The following is a 26,842-nucleotide window of genomic DNA, read 5'->3' as shown; positions in this document are numbered from 1 at the left end:
TGTGTTTTCTTTGAAATTCAACTTCAACCACCGATTCTCAGAGCGTGTGGTCCATCATTGTGTAAATCTACGTTTGGTGCATTGAATGAGGCGAAGGCGAAAAGACTTTTGTTTTCTGCGCTTTGTCCTGCTATTTCTGGTCCTCGCGATTCTTTTCCTTTCGTTTGCGCTACTGACGTAATAAAGTGTCACAACAACCGTCGACTTCGTAACCCCAGACACAACTTTCTCGCCCCCCGGCTATCAGTCTCCTGCGCTGCACTCCGCCCTCTTCCGTCAATCGGACCGAACGTCACTTCCACCTGGCTGGGACGCCACAATACTTTCAAATGTCCCTGCCTTCTTATTCGTTCCCTTTCTCCTCATGAGTGTCGCACCTTTCGAATTCCACTGCTTTCCTAATCTCTTATCTGCCTTTTCTTCTCTCCAGCGCTTTTGGGGTCTCTCTTCTCCGCGCTGCTCGTTCTTCTTCATTTATAACGTGTTGTCCTGACGAGCTCAGGATGCGTGTCTGCTACGTGCCTTTACACGGCCGGGTGTCTCTTATTCGATTTTGTTTGCGTCTCGCGGGTCTTTTAAGTGTCTTCTGAGAAGATCTCGTCTCTTCTCGTCGCCCTGCTTTTCCTTTCCAAATTTTTTTTTTATAATAGACAGATGTTTATTTCTCCTACGTATGGAAATTTATGGCCCACCTGTATATTATTATATATATATATATATATATATATGCAGCCATTTTTGTTAAGCACAGGTACGTTGGCAGCCGGGTGTGCTACGATTAGCGCAGACTGGAGAGAGGTGGCAGTCACTTTGGGTGCCAGCTGGTGGCATACAGTCCACGACGCACAGAAGTGAACTTGGACGCACCACATAGTAAGTAGCTCTAGTTTCAATTTATTTTTAGTATTTGGCAGCTGTTGTATTATAATAATAAGTTGTAACTTTTTTGTTTTTCATTTTTTGAGCTTCCTAAACACCCCAAAGGGAGAATTTCTCAAAACAAATCATTTTTCCTCATAAAAACAGAAAATCCAGGGCCGAAAGGGTTAATAATGGTGTGGGGGTTGTAGAGCATGATGGGATATTTAGTGTCAGGGTGGGCAGCGTCGGTCCTGGTGGGCCGCAGTTTTTCACTCCAACCCAATTCGTTCATTAGAAGCCAATCTCGGACCTCACTGAGTTTTGTGGCTCGTTAGTCTGCAACGTGAGCCTCTCATATCGTTGACTTTTTTCCTTTCCAAGGATGTCGTCCAAATGATTTTGTAATTTTTCAGTCCGTCACATTTTCCTATTATGTGTTTTATTAAATCAAACAGCGCGTGATGAACACACAGAGATGGAAATGGAAACAAGCGGGATGGAGAACTGCTGGCTGTTTTGTCTTTTACATCTTCTTGCTCTTCTAAGGAGCCATTAAAACACTGAATGCTGCTGTTTAAGATTGAAATAAGCAATTCAGGGTGGAGAACCTTAACATAAAATGAAGAATCCAAATGTCACGTTAGCAATAGGAGCTTCTCATTAAGAAACTGGGCAATGGCACAAAAACCTGCAGCCACTGCGGCCCTCCAGGGCTGGCACTGCCCACCCCGTGTCTAGTGCAAAGGTGTGTGTGTGTGTGTTTTCAAGGTTTTACTTGTTGAACATCAGTGTTACAACTTCACTAATACCAAATAGTTTAGCAAAAAATATGTTTTTTAGTAAGAGCCGCATCCCAATGGTCTCCCTGATAGTGCCACGTAGTTCACTCGGAAATGAAACGAATGCCTTTCACCAGTTCATGATCACCATGGGGACAGGAGGCTCTTCTGTCAAGAACAGCGTAAAAGCCGAGTGTGTGGGCACAGACACACATGGCACATGGGGGTAGGCTAGAATGACCTCACACACACCACGTGGGCAGCGCTTGTGGGCACCCGCTTTACCCGCTATGAATACGACAGTTGGCGTTTGTGATGCGTTTCTAACACTCCAGTATGTCTTCACCTACCACAGCCACTCACTCCACCGTGCTGGACAACACGTCAGTTTTACGCGGTGGTGTGATGAGAGGCAGCTGGCCGTACCCGGACCCTCTGCCTCTCTTAATGCCCGGACCCTCCGTTACCTGAGATTTTCTCCACCCTCAGAGCACTCAAGTTCGAGTTGGGCTGCTTGACTGCTGACAAATTTATTCAGGTGAGAAAGCTGCAGTATCTTCCATATCTCTTCATCTGTGTAATTGTTGAAGGGATCGAGATTCATCCGCAGGGTTCCAGAGAAAAGCACAGGATCCTGGGTTCATAAAACAAACAAACAAACAAATAAGGTTTAGTCGCAGGTCACACGCACACATACGGCGGCCGGTGAAACAAAGCCACAGCAAGTGAACGGCAGCTTGTGACCGCTGGTCTCCACACCTGAGGTATGATGGTCAGCTTGGTCCTCAAGTCATGGAGGCCGATGTCCGATATCTTGACTTCATCTACTGCGATTTCACCCGCCGCTGCTTCCAGTATTCTGAAGAGACACAACGTCATGGAGGACTTCCCAGCTCCGGTTCTGCCCACAATGCCGATCTGTAACAGACGGATATCATTTAATGATCAGCGCACCCCACTGGATAAGAAATGTGACACACGAGAGAGAGGAGACCACTCAGTCCTTCAGCTGCTTGTCTGGCTAACAGCTAAGCTCTTCCTCCATTTCTGATGTGTTTTAACGGCGAGCGCTCCATGCGTTTATATACTCAGTTACCTGCACTAAATCTACAAAATGTAATTAACAATAAGGGCTGAACACTACAGGATACGGAAGAACGTTTGTGTTTGGGGTCTCCATCTTGAAGGTGCTGCTGAAGTAATGGACCCCAGCCTGTGACGCTTCAGTCCATCTCACCACCCTGCTGCCTTCCCTTCAAATGGCTTACAAACCCCAAGTTCACAGCACAGTTGTGACCGACTCAGCCGGTGCGGTTGGCGGCTCACCCAGGAATCTTGTGGTTTGGTTAAATGCCACGGCCGGGCACCGGCTTCTTGTTGTTTTGTTCCACTTACTTGTGCTTGGTGTGCAGTGCACTGGCACCACCGAAAAGCTCACGCAGCCGGGGGGTCAGCCAGTACAGTTAATGGATGGAGCGGCGAGAAAACGAAACAAACGTCCCCAGACTGCTCATTGTGAGGGGCGTCACAGTGGCACAGTAAGGAGATCTCCATGTTCTCCTCATGTCAACACCAGCTCGGTGTGTGTGTGTGTGTGTGTTCACCCTGCCTAGGGCTCTGTTCCTGCCTTGTGCCATATGCTAGCTGGGTGAGGCTCCAGCCCCCCACGACCCTGGTCTGGATCAAGTGGGTTAGAAAAATGCCACGACCTTGATGGGTTTTGCACCGCAGTGCACGCTAGGTTTTATAATCTCCAGAATTTTGTTATTTTGAAGTACATATTTAATAATCAACTGTCCAGACGGGCGAGTCAGTGAGTGTGGCCCGATATCTCACTTGTGCCTCGCCAGTTCACCGCTTATTAACCAGGACTCCCACCTTCTCTCCGCCTTTGACTTTGAGGTTCAGGTTCTTCAGCACGAGGTCCAGACCCTCTCTGTAGCGCACGCTGTAGTTGTGAAACTCCACGTCTCCTTTGGATGGCCATTCCTGCGGTGGTCTTTTTTCTTTAATGATCCAAGGGGCCTACGAATGCAGTGAAGAGATTAATGCAGAGCTATGGGGACGGTGAAAACTTGAGTAAAGATTCTGTAGAAATAACATGCTAAGCTGCTTAGGGCAAAAATGTTCCGAGTATCTACAGTATTAGAAACATTTGACTCGATTCACTTTAGAAATCCCTGAGGGGAGGCGCAGTTTTCAGGTTCAGGGTTTTGCTCAAAGGCCCAACAGAGTAGGATCCCTTCTGGCAGTAACGGGATTTGAACCGGCAGCCGTCCAGATAGCAGCGCAGGTCCTTCGCCTAAGAGCCACCATTCTGTCCTTTAGAGCAGGGGGTCTCAAAGTCGGTGGCTGCAGGTTTTTGGTCCAAGCAGATTCATAATCAGTGACAACAACTGATAACACGCGTCTCAATTAATTAGCTGGTATTTTGTTTTTTCTCTTCTCGTACTCTACATTACGAAAGCACAGAGGCGCGATTCTTACCTTTATAAGACATTTAGAAATATTTCTGCTTTACATTTACTAGGTGGGCTCTGCACTCTGCTTGGTTAACCAGATATTCAATTTAAAGAGATTTGTTATTTTCATGGGAATTGTTACATAGGCATTATTTTCACTTTTACTTTAAAACTTTAGTTAAAATATTTGCAGTTAACTTTTCTTCAGGATCGCATTGAATTTTGATTCCGTGCTTAGTCTAGAACGTATAAAATGATTGTCCTGATAAAATTTAAAGGAGCTGAGAGCGCATGAATTGTGTCTGCCAAAAGCATTCACACGACTGAGAGTTCAGATGACCGCGGTCTTGTTTGAAAGTAGTTGTAAGTATGGCGTGACTTGAGGGAATCTCGCGGTAAAAATCTCCGTCTCACGGGACTTCATACCACGCCAACGTTTTTGGAATCTTAATTCTCACTGGCAACACGAATTAAGACGATCTGCAAGTCTCCGACTTAAAGTTTAAATCTGCACAATATGTTTGATCTCTTTTCGATGTTCCATTATTACACCAATTAATATTTGACGTTTGTTTGCGCTAATTCGATCTTTACTCTCCTTTTACGAGACTTTCAAACGTTCGTACTTCCATTATCTCTAACCTGCTCTGCATGTGTGCCGCACCAACGTTTTTGGAACCTTTTAATTCTCGCGGATATGCCTCTTCATTGGGAAGAAACACTACTCTTTATACCCCTGAGGGCAACACGAATTAAACGATCTGCAAGTCTCCCACTTAAAGTTTAAATCTGAACAATAATTCAATCTCTTTTCACTGTTCTGTTATTTCACAGAGTAATAATTTCCATTTGTTTGCACTAATGTGATCTTTACTATCTTATTTTGAGACTTTAAATTTTTATACTTTCATTATCTCTAACCTGCTCTACATGTGAGCCGCGCCAACGTTTTTGAATTCTTTACGATGTTCTACTTTGTCATCTACTCTTTGTCTTTTATTTCCGGCCCAGGGTGCAGTTAAATCTCTTGGCACAAAGTCTTGTTCACAGGATCTACAAGCGTCTCTCTGAGAAAATCACGTCTTGTCTCATCCCAAGATTTTTTTTTTTTTATAATAGACACACAGGCTTTCATTCTACTTTGCCCTTTCTATGTGCAGTTTCCCCCTTCAGTGTGTTAAAAACGAGCAGAGCAGGCGATCAACACGGAATCGTGAAAGGCTGTAACTACTTTAGAGTCAGACCCACTAATTAGTAAATAATGGACTAACAATTAGAACACCTGGAAAAACAGAACGAACATCAAGATGAAAATATTGTTAAAAAGAAAAACAAAAAATACATTATTCCCATATAACTGCTTTGTACATTTTAATAAATTCTGTTTATCAAACTTAGGTTTTCCAATTTCTATATTTGTTCCCAAAACACAGAACTTGGGAAATAACACATCACTTAATGAGCCTAGGAGTCCAATTAAAATATATAAAAACCCTTTTTAAAAACCACACTCATATTGAGTTAAAAAGTGTACTAACCAGTGCTTTTATTTTACGAGTGATGCGTGAGACTTATTTTTTACTTTTTAGTATACTTTTTAACTCAATATGAGTGTGGCTTTTAAAAAGGGTTTATATATACTGTATCTACATACAGCTCATGAATGAAATTACCCCGATCTACATACTGTCACAGAAATGAACCACACGCCGCGGCGCAACGTAAAGAGGCTCCGCCTCCAACGCCGACATCCGATTTCCGACAGGGGGTGCAGTGAGTGTGTACGCCTGATGAGCCCCCCACAATTAGGGCGACACACGGGCCGCGTACTCTTTGTATTATTTGACAGTAAAACTATTCAACCATATTATATATAGAGAGATAGATACTTGATTCATTCGAAGGGGAAATCTCTCTCTCTCTCCCTCTCCCTCTCCCTCTCCCTCTCTATATATATATATATATATATATATATATATATTCATATTCACATTTTTAGTCTTGGGTTTGTTTTAGTATAATTTATTAATTAATATTTTAACACTTCCTTTAATATTTCCATCAGTTACTAGCGCCAGCTATTCTTCACATGAAAATTTCATTTCTTAATTAACATGGATTAATTGATCAATTAGTGAAAGTGATTACTGATTCATGTATTGTCACTGGAAGTCATCTGGACAATAGGAAGTGAGTTAAATATCGATTACAAGATTGGCAGCAGACAACAAGCAGGTGACATTAAAAGAAGCCTGGTAACAGAAGGTGGTCAGGGCGGAGGTTGAGAACCCCTGCTTTAGAGGAGCACGTCCACGATTCTGCGCGTCTCTCACTCAATCACACACACACACCATTTTTAATTCATTAAACTGAATTTCAAAGCACTTTATGATGGGCTTATTTTTTGGATTTTGTATTTTGATATAATTGTATTTTTGTGTGAGATTTTTTTTTTTTTTTAGGGTCAGAGCTCAGAGTCAGCCCCTGTTATTTATGACTAGTAACAAAGCTGCGGCAGTCAGTAGTTTACTAGCTGTGCGTTATTATCAGGCAAGCAACGTTTTAGATATCAAAGCTTTTGACTTAAAATTCAGACGATGCCCCGAACCATTAGAGAGCCATCAGACACCACTGAAAGCAGCTTCTAGTGCAACTTTTAATGCTTCTCTGGAGTTCACTGAAGACATCTGTGCACACGTCTTCTCTGCGTCCAGAGGTCAATGGCGCTCCCTGCACAAACGCTTACCTCAGTTGGGGTTTCTGAGTACTCCTTTACCCTTTCCACAGCCACAATGTTGCTTTCCAGGTCAGAGGTCATACGCACCATCCAGTTTAGGGACATTGTCACCTGAAATGAACGATACATGAGCTGCTTCACATTCAAACAGATCCTGGAAGGTTTTTAAAGCGGTGTTTTTTTTCTGTAATTATAGACATGTTGGCATGAACTCCACAAATGAGTGGCATGGAGTCTGAGCTGGCACAGGAGCAGAAAGTCTTACCTGCAATGCGTACGACACAGAGAGTCCCACAAGCCCAGGGTTCAGGTTATCTTTGCCAATTACAGCAAAGAGTGCCGCAAATAATACGACACAGTTCCCTATGAATTCCACTCGAATGCCGAGCCACCTGCAAAGACACGAGAAGGACCCCCATTACTCCATCTGTCACAAGTGCAAATCAAGGAATGTCACACCTCAGCTGTACAACCTCTAGTGAGACGTCATCAGTTTGGGTCTGCTTACTACAAATGACAAACAAACTGCTCGACTGATTCAAGGGCTGTGGGATGTGAGCCACGGGGAAAGAGCAAGGAAGCTTGTGCCAGTGATCACAACGTGGGGGCACCACATGCATTACGGGTTTAAAAGGAGAAGCAGTTACTGTGCAGGGCAGCTGGTATACGCACAGATCCACTCCTTAACGGGCGCACTGGCACAAATGGAGCTCCTTTAGAAACCGTTTCCTCACACAGTCGGCCAGAGACACTTGGATTGCGAGACCTTCAAATCCTGACCTAACAATATTTTGTAAATCGGCAAAATGGGGACCACCATGCTATGCTGGGCTGGTTGGCCTGCACTTGTTAATGGTTTTTTACGTCTTAGTACAGTCCACAGGTAAATCATTAGGGATGGACAACTGTGCACATAAAGTGCCTGTGAACTTGAACTAACGAATAATGGCAATCATCAGGATAGCTCTCAAGGAAAGCAAAGTAAGCAAGAGGTACCCGGGGGCACAGGTGGGAGGCGGGCATAACATTTGTTAAGACAAGATGTGCTACTTTATCAGCATGCACGTCAACTCCAGCTCCAAGTCAGATTCACTTTATACCTGGCAAGAAAACAAACGACACTAAAGAACATGAAACAAACAAAGCAAATGTCCATTTCACTGTTGCCGTTGCCTTCCTTCTGTGGCCGGTGGACCAAGCGATGCTCTCCAGCATCTGCTCGAGGCCCGCAGCCCGTTCAGCCCGTTTTATCAGCTTGCTGCACTTAGAAATGATGCTCCTTTCCTTTCATCTCTTTATACAAATGATGCTGTTAAAAATATTCTTAATATAATTGTTGGGGGTTTATGACGTCTTCCAGGCACGTAGTACTAAATGACAGGATGGCTTCAGAATAAACGTCAGAGAACAGAAGCTCTACGCTCTCTTTTCACCGTTGGTTACACCGAACATTGCAGTGAATGATCTTTCAGGGTCAAGTGCCAGCCTGCGGGCACACAATGTGGTTGGTGCGAGTCTTTCCAAGACCCTCAAAGCTCCTGTACCCTCAAAGAGAAGAGAGGTTTGTTTTAAAGAGCGCGCCAGAGTAAGAATTGATTTGCACCTACCTGTTTGAAACAATACCAGGGTAATAGCTTTTCTGGTTTTCATCTACTTTCATGTCACTTAGGAGAACAAAAGCATTACATCGACCATAGGCCCGGATAACACTGGTGCCAGTGATCGTTTCTGAAAAGTGAGAATAGATAGGAGACCTACTGACAGACTCCAGCCGCTTAAGCTGACGCGACGTTGCCACATAAAATCTCTGTAAGGGGAGAGAAAGAGGCACCGGAAAAGCGTTAAGCACCTCACACATAACATATGATACAAACAGGTCATAATCCACGACAAATTATTGGCAAGCAAAGTTAACAAATGCACGTCATTTCAAATAATGCACCCTTGCAAGGTTTTAAGAAGCAAAAGTTTAATAATCGACTTGCGTGTATTCAAAAATGGTATACAAAAAGCACAAGCTCAGCTCGGCCTGCGCATCCACCATACTTGTGGGGTCCTCATTGTAGCGTGGAGTACAGCAGAACCTTGTGGTCTGTGGAGCTGCTCTTTACACAATCAATTTCAATCGCGGGCAGTTGTACGTTGTGTTGATGCCCATGAAAATAACAATCTGTTTAAATTGTACATCTGCATCCCCATAGACGAGCGGCCGAACCACAAAGAGGCGAGTGTGTGGCGCAGGCCCAGGGGGTTGGTGAACGTCCCTCAGCCAGCAGTAGCTGTGGGTCAACGGTGTTGGCAGACTGGAAGTGCCCCCTACCGTAATCAACGGCGCCAGCATCCTGCTCTCCCCTCGTTGATCTGTAGCACACTTCTCAGCACTACTGCGCTTTTCTGTTTTACAATCTTACTTACCAAAAACGACGTTCATTCTGGTTACGTTTCTCACTGGTTGAACTTTATGAGAGTATGTGGACGCTAACCCTCAGACCACATCCGTACCCACTTTTCTTCTGCCCACGACTGTGAAGCGGCACATTTCAGGGTTCATCATCAGCTCTTAAATCCATTTGATAAACGTCTCCCACAATTCCCTCAGAGGTTTTGTCCCTTCTGGAAGAGTTAGGTTGGGTCTTACACTGGAAGTCTTAATAAATCACGTCTCTCTTGAATATAAAAAAATCCTTCGACACAACAAGACTTTTTGGAAGAGAGTTTTTTTTTTTCCAAGTCCCATGGGATGAGACTTCGCACCCTCCTCTCAAACAAGACCACAGTCCTCTAGCACAGAGAAATGAGGAAGTCAAACAAATATATGCCAAAAAATGACGAGCGGTTACACGTCAAATGAGTTAAATGCGTGTCAATAGACTCTCTGCTGAAACAGTTGGTGGTGAAGGTGCAGAAGATGAAAACATCAACTTACAACATCACGAAGAACATCGACCACCGTTAACATCGTCTGGTCTCCCATCGGCCGAATTACAGTTGAAAGAAGGACGTATCCAAGAAAGGTAATGTAGTCCGTCTTCAGGGGATAGTCGACAAAGGAGATCGCGATATGCCATTCGCATTAAAACATCAACAGTTTTCCCGTTAGGATAGCTTTTGCAAAGACGATTAACAAATCACAGGGGCAAACATTCGAAAAAGTCGTTTTACTTAATAGAGAGAAAAAAACGAATTTCAATCGCGGGCAGTTGTACGTTGTGTTGATGCCCATGAAAATAACAATCTGTTTAAATTGTACATCTGCATCCCCATAGACGAGCGGCCGAACCGCAAAGAGGCGAGTGTGTGGCGCAGGCCCAGGGGTTGGCGGGCGAAGCCCCCTAGTAATTATTATTTCTTTAGTCACTGGGAAGTGTCTATAAGCAAACTGCTCACCACAAACAACAAGGATCTGCTGTACTTTATCATTCACTTTTGGCACTAAATAGATTTTGAATTTTGCTTTCTGCCATTTTCTTTGCAGAAGATGAAGGTTTTAATCAGCTGTATACTCAGATGTTAGGATAACTAATTGGAAGGATTGCTTTGCGTTTTATTTCACTTGGCCACGTCTCTTTGCTGAGCTGGTGCTAAAGACGTATACAAAAAGCCGCACAGCTGGCCGTTCAACAACAGCAACAGACGGCGTCCGAAAAGGCAAAAGTCCGCCTGGCCAGCTGCTGGTTGTTAAGGATTTGGATTTGGTGTATTGGAGGTCTCTGGAAAAACCAAATTATTGGCAGTGCCAAGCCTGCTTTTTAATGCCTTGCAGCTTGGTTTATATTTATTAACTTCAAGTCAATTCTACTTTTATTACAAAACAGACTGTTAGGGGGGAAAAAAAAAATAAAAGTAAATCACAGCTGAAATGGACATGAAAACAGGGTGAGGAGAAGACACCGCAGCATTCATGTTTGGGACATGCAACACAGTGAAGGATTTGGTAAGCGTTAGTAAAGTGAGAGAATAAAACACATGCAGAATTAAAGAGCAGCAAAATCGGGAGACAGACAGACAGACGGACAGAAACAGACGCGTGAAACCCCAACAACAAAATAATAACTGAACACAACTCCTTAAACTGAAAATCAGCTGTCACATTCCACTTGTTCTTACATCTTGACCTGCCGGCCTGCTTTGTTGTCCCCAGTCTGTACATTAAATACTCTTAGACTGGTCATACTAGTGGACGGTCAGGTTAGCCAGTAAAGGAGATTTAGAGCACAACGCCTCGCAGACAGAGAGTGTTGCACAGGTTAAGGTTTTGTTAACAAAATAAAAGAAGGAGCAGCCAAGATCTTCAAAACTGCCACACAGCCTAATGAACTGGAATTAAAAATGCTCTGCACGAGTGTGGGATTCACGAAGGGCAAGCGCATTAAAGACTGAAAGCAAGAAGCACCCCTGCATACAAAGAGTTGTATCCTATGGACTCCTGAAGGACTTCGGTGGTGTCTAAAACACGCCTGGAGGAGCCGAACTACTGTAGCCAACGTCACGGGGTCACCAACCAAGCGTGATGAAGTAAATGGCCGTCTCCTCTTTGTAATCTGAATTAAAGTTCAGTACGACCAGTCGAATAAAAAGCACCGCGCGATACGCAACTTAACCAGCAGACACTTGCTCAGCGCACGCTGAAACTCTACCTTCTATCTGCAGTAACTCCCTGGAGCAAACATCAACTTCTAAAGATGACATCCGTTTCAGTCAAGTGACTCTTTGCTGCTCTTAGTCTGTGAGCACACTGTGAGCTCGGCTGTCTGCCATACCGAGCAGCGGGCTAACAAGAAGAGCCCGTCAGCTAACGCTCTGCATCGCCAGCACTGGACTGTCACACCCTGTAGCACTTCACACTCTTTAAAGGTGTTTAATTGTGGAGACTCGGCCCGAGGAGGGGACCACACAGTCACCGCTGACAGCGCGTTGTCACACCCACAGTTCATCAGCCAGAACTAAAATATCACAACGCTTACAAGGCTGAGCCTGCAAGAGGTGTGTGTGTGTGTGTGTGTGTGTGTTCACCAGCATCTCAACCAAGCTGAGCTCCTGGAGTCACCAACCACACAGCAGAACTGCCAGTGCCACCTCAACTCCACTGGCATTGCTGGAACCGGCCACCAGAGCCGTAATGGAACGCTGGCAACTTTGCTTTGTTCCTCTTCTGAACTGTTACTGCTTTGCAAATCCTTTTTTCTTCATCGTCCATTACTTAGCTAATTTTGCTCTGCAGTGGAATAACTGTACTGTTTTGCTCAGATTTCCTGGTGTTCGGTTTCTTCTTTTACTTTATTTGCTGTATTATATAGCACATACATACACAAACACGTGTATAGGATTCTAGATGCCCGTCTAGTGTATATCTATCAATATACTACAGTATCTATCTATAAAGAGCGAGCGAGACACAGAGACACTATAGATACATATGCACACATACATACATACATACATAAAAGAATTCATGTTTGTGTGAAAACGGCAATGAGTGAGAACTTTCAAGGTCCCCCAAAGGGTTCTGAGCCAACTGTCATGTTGATGGAGTTTCTCAGCTCAAAGTAATAGAAAACCAATGTGCCTGATGAGCGCCCACATGCAGATCACTTTGCACAGACAGCAGACCTTTGTCTTTGCGCTGCCGTAGACAACCTGCCTTGTGGATGAAGCTTTCTAAACTTGTGATCAGGTCCACGAGGTTCCATGGTGCCAACTGTTCAGTCTGCATGGACTGTGCTGTACTCCTTCATTCACCCATGAAAGCCAGAAAATCTAAATTATAATGAAAGGGAGGTTTACGGAAAACACATTTTCAAAACACTGTATCGTGTTGCAAATCACCTGGTGCCCATTACTGGGTAAGCAAGAAAAGCAGTTGCCAGGATGGGATTGCCATCTGTCTGCAAGCTGGCAACAGACTGGTACATGAGATACCCGAGTGGCAGCACCCCCGCCTGACGGTGAGAGTGACTGCATCTTTTCATAACCCTTAAGAGGATTTGTGAAGGATGGCACAGACAAGGGAAAAAGAATAAATGGGACCCCAAAACGTCGCTCGTGCTGGTCTTGTCCTCATCGTTTCTGCAGATATGGTGGCAAATACTGCAATAACAACAGCAGGCATGATAAAGAGGAATCCTTTTTTACCCTCAAGACAACATGTTGCCATCTTCTGTGCCCTTAACGAAGTAGAAATGGCTCAACGTGATTGTGGTGGGGAGCTAATTGGTTTACAGCACTCAACTGCCTAAACCCGCCTGATGAAATCTCCATTTTAGTGCTGCACATACCTGGAAGTGGCTGTTCTGTGGGATGCTCATCAGAAGGACAAAGTGCTGTGCTTTTTGTTTGTGCACTAGAGGTGTCATGTGGACTGTCTGTGCATGATGGGATTTATCTACGTACAGGTATGTTCTGCACACTCTGTGGTATACTCCATAGCGCCAGTGTTCAGCCAACAATGGAGCACGAGTGGGACCTCCCTGCTAGCCTGGGATATTTCACACACTGCGTCCAGTCTTATATAAAATACAAGGGACTGCACTAAACAGGGAAAAAAAAGTTAAAATGTAGTTTATATATATATACATACACACACACACACACACATACATATACAGTACAGGCCAAAGGTTTGGACTCACCTCCTCATCCAATGTGTTTTCTTTATTTTCATGACCATTTACATTGGTAGATTCTCACTGAAGGCATCAAAACTACGAATGAACACATGTGGAGTTATGCACTTAACAAAAAAAGGTGAAATAACTGAAAACAGGTTTTATATGCTAGTTTCTTCAAAATAGCCACCCTTTGCACACTCTTGGCATTCTCTCGATGAGCTTCAACAGGTGGTCACCTGAACTGGTTTTCACTTCACAGGTGTGCCTTATCAGGGCTATTTAGTGGAATTTCTTGCTTTATCAATGGGGTTGGGACCAGCAGTTGTGTTGTGCAGAAGTCGGGTTAGTTGGACGATCATTTATTTGTCAACAGGACACCTCCAGGCTGTGTAAGGGCTATTTGACCAAGAAGGAGAGTGATGGAGTGCTGGAAATGGTCATGAAAATAAAGAAAACACTTTGAATGAGGAGGAGGTGAGTCCAAACGTTTGGCCTGTACTGAATGTATTATATATATATGTATTATATATATATATATAATCTCTATCTCAGTGTAGTTCATGTTATTTCTAGTGTCTACTCACTTATTGCTCCAAATGTTAAATTCACTTCCTCCTCCTATTCTGTCACCAGCTTACATACTTGAATTGTCTTGTTAAAGCTACAATTATTTTTTTATTATGCTTCACTTTATTAATTCTTTGTTATGCTTTGTGAGGTGACCCCCGAGTGTCATAAAAGGGCCATCATATAAAATGTACAATTATTACTATTAAAGAGAATTAAAAACAACTAGTAAAGTGACACTAAGTGTCTGACCTTCATACAAATCATCAACGATTACTAAAAGATTGCAGTAATTTATCACTCAAATGAGGTGAAGCTAAAATGCCCCTCAAAGACTTCTGTGAAAAATGGAAACGCTGTTCAATAATTCAGAAAAGCAGCTACTCTCGATTTCTAAAATCAATTAAGAAACTAAAGTAGCTGATTTTTGGCAAAAAATGAATTATTTAGTAATACAACATCATGAAAGTGTTTTAAATTTTTCCAGCACTGTCACGTTTAAAAGGTCAAACATTTTAAATTGTACAGTTGCTTACAACAGAATCAGTAACACAACAGCATGAACAAAAAGCCAAGCAACGCAAAAGGAAATCTGGCTTGAGAACGTCGTTATTTGCACGATAACTCGCACTGTAATGCTAACTAGCGGCTGCGCTAGACCGGCACGTTCTTCAAAATCGCCCTCAATATGCCACTATCACTGATGCACCACTGCCTCACCAAATGCACGATGATGCCAGTTTGGCACGGACACATACAGCATGTACCATTCTGATTTTCAGTTTAGTAAAAACAAACAAAAAAATAATAATATTTAACCCACCACACACAACCATTTCTAAACATTCCAAATGGGTCCTTTTCAGGATTTCTTTTCAGATGATCTCATGACTGCTAAACTTAAACAAATAAACAATGGAAGATGTCTCCATTTTGCTTCTCATAATTAATTGAAATATTTTTTCATGATCAAAATGTTTAATACGGTTAGTTTTAGTGTTAAGTGTTAATGTTGGACTGTCAGACAGGTTAAATCAGAAGAGCTGCTAAAAACTAAAAAGTGGTCAAGACTTTCTACTACCAAAGCTGACAGCAGCCAGGCCCACCCCGCCACCACTAACAACACACACACACACACACACAGAGGACATGCTGTCAGAAAGAGTTAGCAGACTTATTCCTATTTACCTGGACCCACCAATAGAACATCATTAATGGCACTATGACTATGAGGAAGACAGGGGTGAGGGCAGAGCATACGAGGAACACAGTCACCGTGTACCAGAATGTGCGCATCCAGATATCTATATTTTCAGGAATGTGAGTGTCAATTGTATCCACATCTTTGCTGAAACGGTTCAAAATTCTCCCAGAGGGAGTAGCTTCGAAAAAGCCCAGAGGGGACCTCAGGATACTGTGGAGCATTTGCTGGTGGATCATCCCCGCAGCTTGCAGCATACAATAGGCTCGACTTAGAAAGCAGGTGGCCAAGATAAGCAGACCTGTGAGGCAGCACAACAAGAACAACCACAGCTGTAACATGAGCATTGACACATTATTAGGGGGTGATAAACAAGCATTCAAAGGAAAGAAGTACACATTAAGGAGGCATGCAGGAAAAAAAGGAGACATTAGTTATCTTCTGCTTCTTTCTTCCATGTGACCCTGTGTTGGTACAGGCTGCAAATAAGGTAAAATAACAACCCCAAGAAGAGAAAGAAAAAAAGGCTCAACACAAATATCCAAATAGAGCTTACCTGCCACTAGCACCTGCTGTCACTTAATCAGCGTGCTTACAGTGAACTTCACAAAATGGGCCAAAAATGTACTGCTTGTAATGTGCAGAAACGGAAGTGGACTTTCTGAACGCCATCAAAAAAGGTCTCGATAGCTTTACATTCAACAACAACACAACCCAATAACTGGCACATAAAATAGGCCAATGACAGAAAAGACTAAAAAGTGTGCCCATCTTTTCATTTAAGGCATTAATGCTAACTGGTAAATATTCACAACTATATCCATTTTCTAATTCTTTCCTTAACGGAAAAATATGAAATCACTGGAAACATGAATATGCACACAGGCTTCAGACTGTCTACTGCAAACCTAAAATGTCAACACTTTCAATCAAAGCCGATGTTCTAGGACATCAGGTTACCAGATTAAATGTGGTGAAGATAATAAAAATATACATTAAAATAAGAAATATATTTTGTTTAGTATTTCCACAGAGCCCTAATTAGTGCCATGTCTGAATGCACTTATTTATTAAGGGGTTGTGGGGCGCCCCTGCTCATCCACTAAACGAGAACCAAGCCTTGATGATGCATCAACTCCCAGTTAGCCTACAATAAATGACTTTGGGATGTGCCAGGATCCACGGAAAAGCACAATGCCACAGCAAGAACATGGAGAACATGCACAGCGCACACAGAAAGTGACCTGATCAGGAGTCAAACTCGGGTGCCGGTAACATCTGATGGTCCCAAATAGGATTACGTGTTAATATCTCTCTATTATGAAAGAAAATCTTGAGACGAGACGAGACTATTACCAAGAGATTTTTTTTAAGTCCTGCCCTCCTCTCAGCCATTTCCGGTTACCGGCCTACACCCGCGGTCCTCTCACCGGTCATTGGTGTGAATGCTTTTGTCAGACGTACACAGTTCCTGCGCTCTCAGCTCTTATAAATTTTTACCTTTTCCTCACTTTAAGTTCCCAATAAAGGAAGACATATTATGTCCAAATCTTATTGGAGAATTTCATCTCAAAGGGTTATCAACAGAAGAAATGAATACATGGGCAATCCTAGCAGCGAGAAGTCAAACGAATTAATGCGAAAATCGATCAGTTACACGGCAAATTGGTTAAATGCGTATCAATAGACTCTGCTGAAACAGTTGGTGGTGATTGTGCGGAAGATGAAAACATCAACTTACTATATCATGAAAAATAATCGACAACCGTTAACACCGTCCGGATGTATCATAATGCTATTGCAATGCTATTGCGTAATTTATGTCTGAGTGATGGGTTATGCAGTAGGACAAGATTAGTCGTATTCAAAATTGGCTAAAAAGGCGACAAGAAAGGTAAAGTAGTACATCGAACATGAGACACCAAAGGAGATCTTGATATGCCATTCGTATTAAAACGTTTGCTATGACAATTAACAAATCACAGGGGCAAACATTGTAAAAAGTCAATTTATTTATTAGAGAGGAAGAAACAAAATTCACTCACGGGCAGTTATATGTTGCGTTGTCACAATGTAACTCCAAACACGGAATCAAAATTCAATAAGATATTGAAGAAAAGTTGATTCCAAATATTGCTTTACAGTAAAAGTGTAAGTTTAAAAAGTATTTGCGTGTTAATTTCAAAGGCAAACAGAATGAAAACGTATAACGCAACGGATACCTCTAACGTAATATGAAACATAATATTCTTTCAAGGTATTGTTTTACTATGGTTAATTACTCACTGTAGTTTAAAATAGTTAGCCCTATTATTCATATGTAACAATTCCCATGAAAATAACAATCTGTTTAAATTCTACACCCAGTTCCCATACGCCAGCGGCAGAGCCATGAAGTGGCTAGCACGTAGCACCCGCCTGGGGGTTGGTGAACAAAGCGAGCAGGGGGCAAAGCCCCCTAGTAAAGAAAAAAGGTGCATTTCCTGGACTTAAATTCAATTAAATAGACATTTTAAAAGAATGATTAGTGTCTGTGGAGTGTGCAGGAGAAGTGCACAGGTCAACAGTTGATTCTCGTTGAACAGCTAGGTCTTTAATGGCTGGAGGCACAAGCCAACAGTGCACTTTGAAGAAAGAGCAGAGAGTCACCACCACAGACAACTTCCAACTCCATCACAGTGTTGCAGGGGCCGTTAGACCCTACCACGTATCTTCGAGCTAGACGGGGTTTCCCCCTTTTGAATACGTCTCTTTAATTAGATGATGGGATTTTTTCTACCCATCTTCCGGTTTAGACTGTGTAGGCCGCTGTAACATCACACATCCTCCTGAGGTCAACACGGCGCTGCGTCTGTTTGTGTTGAACACCACCATTAACTTTTATGAAAAATAACTGCATGCAATGCGGTGGGCTGGCGCCCTGCCCGGGGTTTGTTTCCTGCCTTGCGCCTGTGTTGGCTGGGATTGGTTCCAACCCTGTAGTTGGGATATAGCATGTTGGATAATGGATGGATGGAACTGCATCCAAAACAGGAATAGGAATTTTATACTAAAATACTTAACTTGAAGTTTGAGAATTCCAGTAGTCACTTGAATCTATAAATGTTAAACTACAGGTACACTAAGAGATAAAAGGTGGCATTCTCTGCCTTTACTTCACGTGTTTGTTCCTTTCAAATCCATACTGAATGACTTGAACGTTTGCTTTTTCTTGATACTCCAATGCACACCTGGCTCCTTATCAATGGGGACTTAGTGGAAATTCTGGTGGAATGCTTTTCAAAAGGATACCAAGAAGCAGCTTTTTAATGAGATTTTGAGAAAAAGTCATAGGAGTTAAAGAGGAGCAGCCGGGTGACTTGTACTTAAATAAGACGGACATACAGAGTTCATCTGCGTATCTGTAATTCATCTCAGTATACAAGGGCATTTTTTTTTTTAATATATCAGAACAGAGGAGAAACTAAACAAACAAGCACACTGCAATTTCAACTGAATCCAAAGAAAGAATAAATATAATACAAGGTCACTGTCAAGTAATGTTTAGCAGATTCAAGAGCAGTAATAGCATTGTGCGATGAAGCTCAGATGCATCTTCCACCTTCATACTTGGGTCTGAGAACTTAAAACATTCAAACAGAGTAAACCACAACATATTTGTAGCTTCTATATCAAGTAGCACCATTTAAATAATGTTATTTTGCTTCATCTTAATTCCACCAATAAGAGGATTGCTGTTTGTACAACTCTGAGGTCGTGGGTTCAAATCCTGGTGCTGACAGACAACGTGTGACCCTGAGCAAGTCACTTCACCTGCCTGAGCTCCCAGTGGAAAACCAAAAGGAGTGGAATCGATCACACCTCAACTGTGGATAAAGGTATTAGGCAAATATTATTATTATTATTATTATTAATAATACAACAGCAGGTCGAATTATAAAATAAATTAGCCAAAACTGAACCGCACATTAATCCTATTCTTCCTGCAGTGTATGGTTAAAGTAACCCTTACATCACTCACGAGGCGCAATAATCCAACAGGTTATTAAAGTCTCTGGGAGGAAAAAACAAAAATGATCTCCCGAAAATTCAATGTTTTCTCTTTGAGCCATCCACAGACTACCACCATATTTGATGCAAAACTACTTTGTCGTACTATAGGGTGAAACGGACCCCAAATCCCACAGGAGGTAACACCCACCAAGTTACAGTAGGGACTTTTTTGCAGCATTGAAAGCGTGCTGTTAGAAGTGCGAGTGCGGCTCTCCAGCTGGCTGCACTCCTCTAATGTCACAAAGTTGTGGAAGCAAGAGTTTTGCAGTCGTCACGGTTTTCAAATGCCTGCAAAAAAGTTTCCTGCCAAAAGACTTTTTTTTTTATCCAGTAGCAATTAGAAAAGCTGTCAGAACGGCCAGAAGCACGAGGTTTGCTTAGCACAGAAGAGAGCATCATGACGAGAAGCTGAAAGGCAGCTGCTACTAAAAAATGTAGAAAGTCTAGAAGGAGGAACCTTTGAAGAAAACTCCTCCATCTAGACTGGCTTCGATGGGAAACATTACAGTTTAATGATGGAACTGTTAATGACAGCGTCAGCGTGAATTTAACGCTAAAGTTACTGCTCTGACAATATTGCGACACTGGGTTAAATGGATCATGTGCAATTATTATTTTGAATGCAGTTTTTGTTTTCATGGAGTGCAATCACTGTCCCAAACTATGAAGAAAGCATTCATGGAAATATAAAAAAAATAAAATAAAATAAAGTAAGCACAGGAGTGAAGCAAAAGCATAAAAACAGATGGGAGAATACAATGTGCACCAATTAGGAGGCTGGAAAACCCATTTATATTTGCAGGTGAATAAAGGAAAATCCCTAAGCCCATTTAACTCACATAAAGATGCTCTATTGTAACACTTGGATTGTTTCAGTCCACACCTTAATAAAACATCAAAAGAACAGCTACAGTAGAGCCCATGCTTAACAACATCTAGCTTTTAAGTCACACTACTTCAATGTGTATGTATTACTTAGTGCACTTTATATTACTTCCGCCCTTGTTGAAGTAATATATGCTGAGATGTTGGTACAGCTATACTGATAAATGGCGGCGTAACAAATTAAACACGCACTGATTGGCAATTTAAAGTTTAAAAAGAACAAAATGGAGTGAAGAGACCTAGGAATCAATACGGGCTTAGAACACATTTCAGACATAACGTCTTAATTACAATTGTTAGCCTCAAACTCTCTTCAGATTAGAGTAGGGGGATTGTAAAGCACTAAATACGAAACAACACAGCTTCATGTGAAAACATGTTAGGCTTCACTTGTAAATTGAAGAGTCTTTAATCTAATAATTCAATTAGGTGCCCAAGCAAAATGTGTTAACGTTTATATTATTATAATAATTAATGAGGCTAAGGGCAGATAACGGCATCAAGACACTCGTCAACCTGTAAACGCTGTAACCCAGACCACTTCAGAGCAAATTCAAAAGCATCTACTGTACGTCTATCTAGTCATTCAATGCTGCACTTCTTCTCCGAGTAAACCTCGTCAGTGAATTTCTGTGGACTACAGAGACACATACGAGATGACTTGTGACCTCCGGTCTCCCTCATGAACACAAAGTGTACCCAACGTGTACTTAAACTAAAAATCTAATTATTCCCCTCTGACTTTCTTAGTGTGCATCATCAACCTTGGCGTCAGCCTTTTGGATCTGAAATTCCATATTATAATAGAGCACCTGTAAGTGAATGAAGCTGTTAATAGCAGGTATTAATAAATCTGCTGGTACCTGAGCCAAGAAGTATACTACTGCCAGTGGCAAGATCACCACTGCAAATAGAGGGGTGCTGGAAATTATTACAATCATTGTGGAACAAGACGTAAAGAAGGTTCCCAGGAACATGAGGATAGTAGGTGGAATGACTTCGTCAATCACGTAAATATCCTTGGAGAAGCGATTGATAATGCGTCCTATCGGGGTGGTGTCAAAAAATGACTGTGGTGTGTGAAACTTATTGTCCAGCAGAGCGGAGTGCAGGGCTCTGGCAGCCCCTATACCTCCCATTGCCAGAGTAAAAGAAGAAATCATTACCAGGACGCCTGCATTAAAAGAAACAAAACAAACAGAAAAATGAGAAATGTAAAAAGAACCTCCACTTTACCCAAATCACCTGCTGTTTAGCAACTCTAAGGACTCCAACTATGCTAAAGAACTCAGAAGAAAGTTGTCATGATTTTAAACAACAATACATATACATTATTAAAAAAAAAATGAAAAGAAAAAAATAAAAGTGCTTTGGATAAGTTATAGTAAAACCCTCCTTTAATCTCGTCGTCTCATTCGCCTTCTTCTACTGGTTCAGGCCAACTCATCCTACAAATCACAGATCAGCCCTATCTCGATATTATCTGTCCTTCAGTGGTTACAACATCTCCCGCTGCTAATTACATTTATGACTAAGGCCGTCTGCAGTATTACAGTTAAACCCTCATTACACAAAGGACTTTTTAAAGCTTGGTCACTTCTGAGAAAACCGCTGCTTGTGGAAGAAGAGAGATCCAGCCGACACCATACATCATTTATTCTCCAAGATGATAGACAAAAAAGGAATCGACACTGCAGAATTTGTATAGACTTTGGTAAAATAAGATCAACCCTCATCTTTTCTGATCCCCAATGAACTCAAAACACCACACACACACACACACACAAAGACAGACAGACAATGACTAGGCATGGCTTCAAACCTGACAAGCTGGATCTGTGAAGCAGCAGCACTAGCCACTGTACCAACACCCCACCTCTTTAAATACATACATAAATAAATAAACCAATCGATCAATCAATCGATCAATCACACATACTGTTTGGTCTCTTACAAAGTCTCTGTGCCCTCAGGTGATCCGCTCCACACACAGGTCACGATTAAATCAGAAAGACAGTTCTCAAATACTTTGAATTCGATGCATTCTAAAGACATGAACAGTTACAACACCAAAAACATAAAAACAAATGTCCTTTCTTGGTATAATTTGTCAACACCAATGCTGTGTGGAGCATCTATAATTATTTTAAATGTCAGCAATATGTTATTAACAACTTTAAATACATAAAAATACAGATTTCAGTGTGTGATGTACTCTGCTGCTGCCACTTTAGGTAAATTACGCTGTTAACTTAATGAACACCCGTATACTGGTTAACTCGGCTAAAGTGAAAATAACTTAAAATTGGCAGCAATTGTACAGTTTATAATGCAGCAACACATTCATATAATACAAATAATATAATGGCTGTTTTACTCAATTATTGCAAGACTTTTGGTTTTTCTCAATTTTTTCACTGTAAGCAGATATTAAGGCCTGAAAGATTCCTTACACTTTTTTGTCTTTCAGTTTCTCTATTCAAAATGTTTATTTTATGTTCCCCACAAACACAAACCCCAAAAATCCATCATCCCGTCCATCCATCCATCCATCTCTTGAATTTGCCCTTTTTCATAACATAAACTCTAGGAGTACAAGGAAGATATGAACTTTGGGGAGGATACCAGTCCACTGCACTAAAACACACAGAAGATAATCCCCACCAGACAGAAACACCGTCCATAAGACAAATGTCTGTGGCAAAAGATGGGCTGCCCCAATGTGAACCTCTGGTCAATCCTTTGTTCTCCCTAAAAGTGCCTGCTAAAAATGAACAAGAGTCCACCTTAGCCATATTTAACCCTTTCGGCCCCCACATCCTTTTACTAGTACATATATAAATATATGCAGCCGTTTTTGTAAAGCACAGGTATGTTTGCAGCTGTTGGAACCGGGAGTGCAGCTATTAGTGCAGAGTGGAGAGACGGGCAAACACTCCGCAAGACAAGGAATTGAAACAAGAAGTACTGAAGTATTTGGCAGCTATTGTATAATAATAATAATAATAGTGATCATTTTTTTGTTTTTTTCATCTTTGAGCTTCCTAGACACCCCAAAGGTAGAATATCGGACAAAATAAAATTTCCCATTAAAACAGAAAATCCAGGGCTAAAAGGGTTACAATTAATTTATCACATGCAAGTTTTGAGAGGAATCCGTCGTGAAATGGCTGCTAGCTACTGTTATGTCTAAGAAAACAAACCAAGAAAATACAAGTGAGAACGGTAAGATAAAGAGTAACATCAACTACATCCTACAATGCACATCACAGTCAGGAACTGAAATTTGATCCAAGAAAAGCGAGGCATCGACGTTACCGTCTGCAGTACATAATAAAAACAAAAATAACTAACATTTTATATTCCAGCGATCATAATCATAAAAGGGCAAAGACTTTAGGAACTTTCATTAGAAAACAAAAAAAAACAGCCCACTCTGCACCAGACCCCTACCTGTCACTTCACGACTTTGAGTTATGCCAATTTCAATTGAGCAATCGGGGCAATGAATGGATATAGGAAGACCCCAAACGCCTACAGTGCAGAATTTATTTTCATAACGTAAGTGGAATCCGTGTGAAATACTGTGGTCGGGATTCTCAGCATGAATTTGTATTTTCAGAATATCTCTCTGCAGGTCTGAACCGACTGTTGGCAAGAATGCTTTACTGAAGCAAATATCCTGGAATTATCTTTATATATCTATTTATCTTTTCATTTTTCTTTGTTTTTCCACATTTGTAATTAGACCATCTGAACTTGGGTAAACAAAAATATATCCTGCATATATCTGAATAAATTTCAAACAAGCTTTATCTGCACATTAGCCTTCATAATCTTTCAGCAAACCAAATTGATTCTTAAAAAGAAACTTTCAATGATACGATGAACATGCAGAAGTTTTATTTCCTCCAATAAATTGTAAAAAGTAACAAAGATCAGTAGTGTTTAGAGATACAAATAGTGTATACAGATATAACCATAGTGTAAAAATACATCTATTATTATTACTACTACTATCTACTTCCCTTCATTTATCTAGCTGTAGCAAGTACAGTCAGGGCCTATCAGGTGGTAAGCTAGAGGGAAGGCCAGCATTAACCTCACCAGACAGAAATACCAAAGACCAACATGTTGACGAGAATCCCAGGAGTAACTAGGCAGGTATAAGATAGTAGGATTAGAATTTTGGGGATGCAGGACATGTGGTGCGTCTCTCAATCCAACAGATAACAACAGTAACTGAGAGCAGCCTATGTTGATCAGACCAACCCCTTTCATAGTAGGATCAAGAAGAAACTCCGCAAGCATTCCCAGAGGTCAACTTACAAGACAATTGGAGTCACAAAGGCTCACAAGTTAGAGGAATAGTGGGCCGAGCAGTTTATGGGAGAAGGACAGCGAGGACCAGCCAGGGCAAGGCCTGGGGGGAGATGGACTCTGTTGTATTAAGCAGATCGAGGCAGGCTCTATTCTTAACTGGGTGGGTTTTTATATTGTAAACTTTTGTACTTTACCTACCTTGTGGCCAACTTGGCAGTTTTTCGGAGTTGAAGGTCTGCTGTAAGACCCCTTACCAACCAAGTATAGATTTTTTTTTTTAAATATATACTGGACATGCAAACACATATACATATGCACATAATCATCACGTGGTGCAGTGGTTAGCGCTTCGACTTCACAACCCCTCAGGCCAATTTTCAGACTCATTGTTGTGGACTCCCCACATTCAGGTGAGATGTCTATGTGTTCTGGTCTCCACACAAACCCCAAACATGTAAGCTAGGTTACCAGACGTCTCTAAACCTGACCTTAATGGGTGAGTTTGGGTGGACTGGTATTCTGAACTGGGTTGATTCCTGCATGGTTCCCAGTACAGCTGAAATAGGCCCCAGCTCTTAATAGCCAAGTACTGAAAAAGGTGGATGAATGGATGGATTGATGGATGGATGGATTTGCATGATTATACACTCATTGCTGCATTTATTTTCTGAAAACACAAAGAATTAAGTCATAAGCAGCTAAAGACTATGCAGTCAGCATCACAGGCGAAGTTAGAAGAGATCTGGATGGGGAGCTTTTGATCACAGGACACATTTACACTTGTGCACAACAAGGAGCCAATTTAGATTTGCTAATCAACCACTCGGGACATCTTTGGACTATTAAAGGAAACCAGAAGCTCAAGAGGGTAATCAGTTATGAGCAATAAGGACAAGTAAACAAGGACGATAACCTAGCAGGACTCAACTCTTCATCTAAGAGTGCTGCGTTGAAGAAGTAGCACTTGCTACATCACTGACGTATGGGACTATTAAACTAAATTAAAGAGGCAAAATAAAATGTGAATATAAGACAGCTGCTGCCCTTAGATGATTTATAAATTACAACACTATGTTCAAAACAAAGACTTACCTTGAGTAATCCCTAGCGCTGCGTACACCCCAACCCTCTGTTTTCTGTCTTGTTGGGTGCCATTAATGATAATGTCATTTGTCCACTCACTGAGCCAAATATTTGCTCCTATAGCTGCTGCATTCTGGCAGCAGTAAAGAAAACAAATAAAGATGGAGAGAAACGGTCCTACAGCTTTTATATAGTCCCAGAATACTTTTAGCTTCACCTGAAAAGAAAAGATATGTTTTCAGCAAAATAAATGTAAAAGTGTCAAACATGTTTACCAAGTACTAAACACTTTCAGAAAGGTACAGAATACTATTAGCCAATGAACGACAACTTCATTAAAACGGTGTGTTGTAGGCCATGTCAGGGTAATCCTTTTCAAATAGAACAGTAGGTTCAGTGACAGAGTGTCTGGAATGCCACACTTTGTCTGCTTTTATGCAAACTTTGAGATGAAGCAATAACACGTGTTTAAGACCAGTATCAGATTTCCTTTTAAGAGGAAGTGTTTTTGGAAAATGTTCTCAAAGAGAATTTGTGCTGGTATCAGCCCCCTGTAACGCTGGCAGGCGATTTCAACCATTAGGTTGCTCAAGAGTGGCTCTTAAAACAGTGGGTTCTCACTGGACTGTAGAAAGACTCCAAAAAAAGAAGGTTTTATACCACTGAATATACGTGTCTAGCAGTTTAAGCAACAGTATAACTTTACTTAAATAAATAGTCTTAAGTAAAATCTTCTTCTCTGGCTGATGATTGCAAAAATGACCGTGTTTTTAATTAACTTTACCTTATCATCTGGTTAAAATTGTTGTTTAAGAGGCAGTCATGGGAAGATCATCTTAATTGTAATAATGAGGCCTCAGAGGCTTCAAATCAAAAGCCATTCTTGATCTCTAACCACAGAAAGCCGTCAGCGTTGTACCAGGACAAAGTGTACAGCAGAAAGCTTGCTGGGGGGAAGAAAGTCAGCAGAAGTACGCTTTAGATGTGCAGGTTTACTTAAAGCAAGTGGTTGAAGCTCGGTATCAGGAGTAAGTATGCGTGAAGCAGAAAGTGGTGTAGTGATCAGATCTGGCAAACAAGCTGCATGCAATTGTGAATGAAAGTATCGACTGAAAGTTATAATTACGATACACGACAGAGCTACTGGCATTTCTGCAGGACAGCCATTACGGGCTTTCATCTTAAGATTCTTAATATCTGAAAGTCAACTAACAAGACAGTTCAGTAATTGTATCACAAATTGAGAAATGGAGTAAAAATGAAAACACTTCCCAGCCTGCAGT

General features: G+C 41.6%; 1 protein-coding gene across 3 annotated transcripts in view; it reads right to left on the bottom strand.

The window, feature by feature from the left end:
- The window catches only part of abcc3 (ATP-binding cassette, sub-family C (CFTR/MRP), member 3), a 151,380-nt gene that overhangs the window by 5,996 nt on the left and 118,542 nt on the right, over positions 1-26,842 (bottom strand). The window contains exons 22-29 of one of the 3 annotated variants that reach the window (XM_039739514.1): positions 25,569-25,776; positions 21,017-21,327; positions 8,447-8,646; positions 7,105-7,231; positions 6,849-6,950; positions 3,519-3,665; positions 2,400-2,558; positions 2,108-2,274 (exon numbers count right to left, since the gene is read on the bottom strand). In XM_039739514.1, coding sequence (XP_039595448.1) covers positions 2,108-2,274; positions 2,400-2,558; positions 3,519-3,665; positions 6,849-6,950; positions 7,105-7,231; positions 8,447-8,646; positions 21,017-21,327; positions 25,569-25,776 — 1,421 coding nt within the window. Of the gene's footprint in view, positions 1-2,107; positions 2,275-2,399; positions 2,559-3,518; positions 3,666-6,848; positions 6,951-7,104; positions 7,232-8,446; positions 8,647-15,202; positions 15,517-21,016; positions 21,328-25,568; positions 25,777-26,842 lie in introns of those variants that run through there. The other 2 variants (XM_039739513.1, XM_039739515.1) reach the window with 2 other exon arrangements.

Source organism: Polypterus senegalus, chromosome 17 (assembly GCF_016835505.1).
Source record: "Polypterus senegalus isolate Bchr_013 chromosome 17, ASM1683550v1, whole genome shotgun sequence".
NCBI lineage: Eukaryota > Metazoa > Chordata > Cladistia > Polypteriformes > Polypteridae > Polypterus > Polypterus senegalus.
This window is presented reverse-complemented; position numbering and strand designations above follow the sequence as displayed.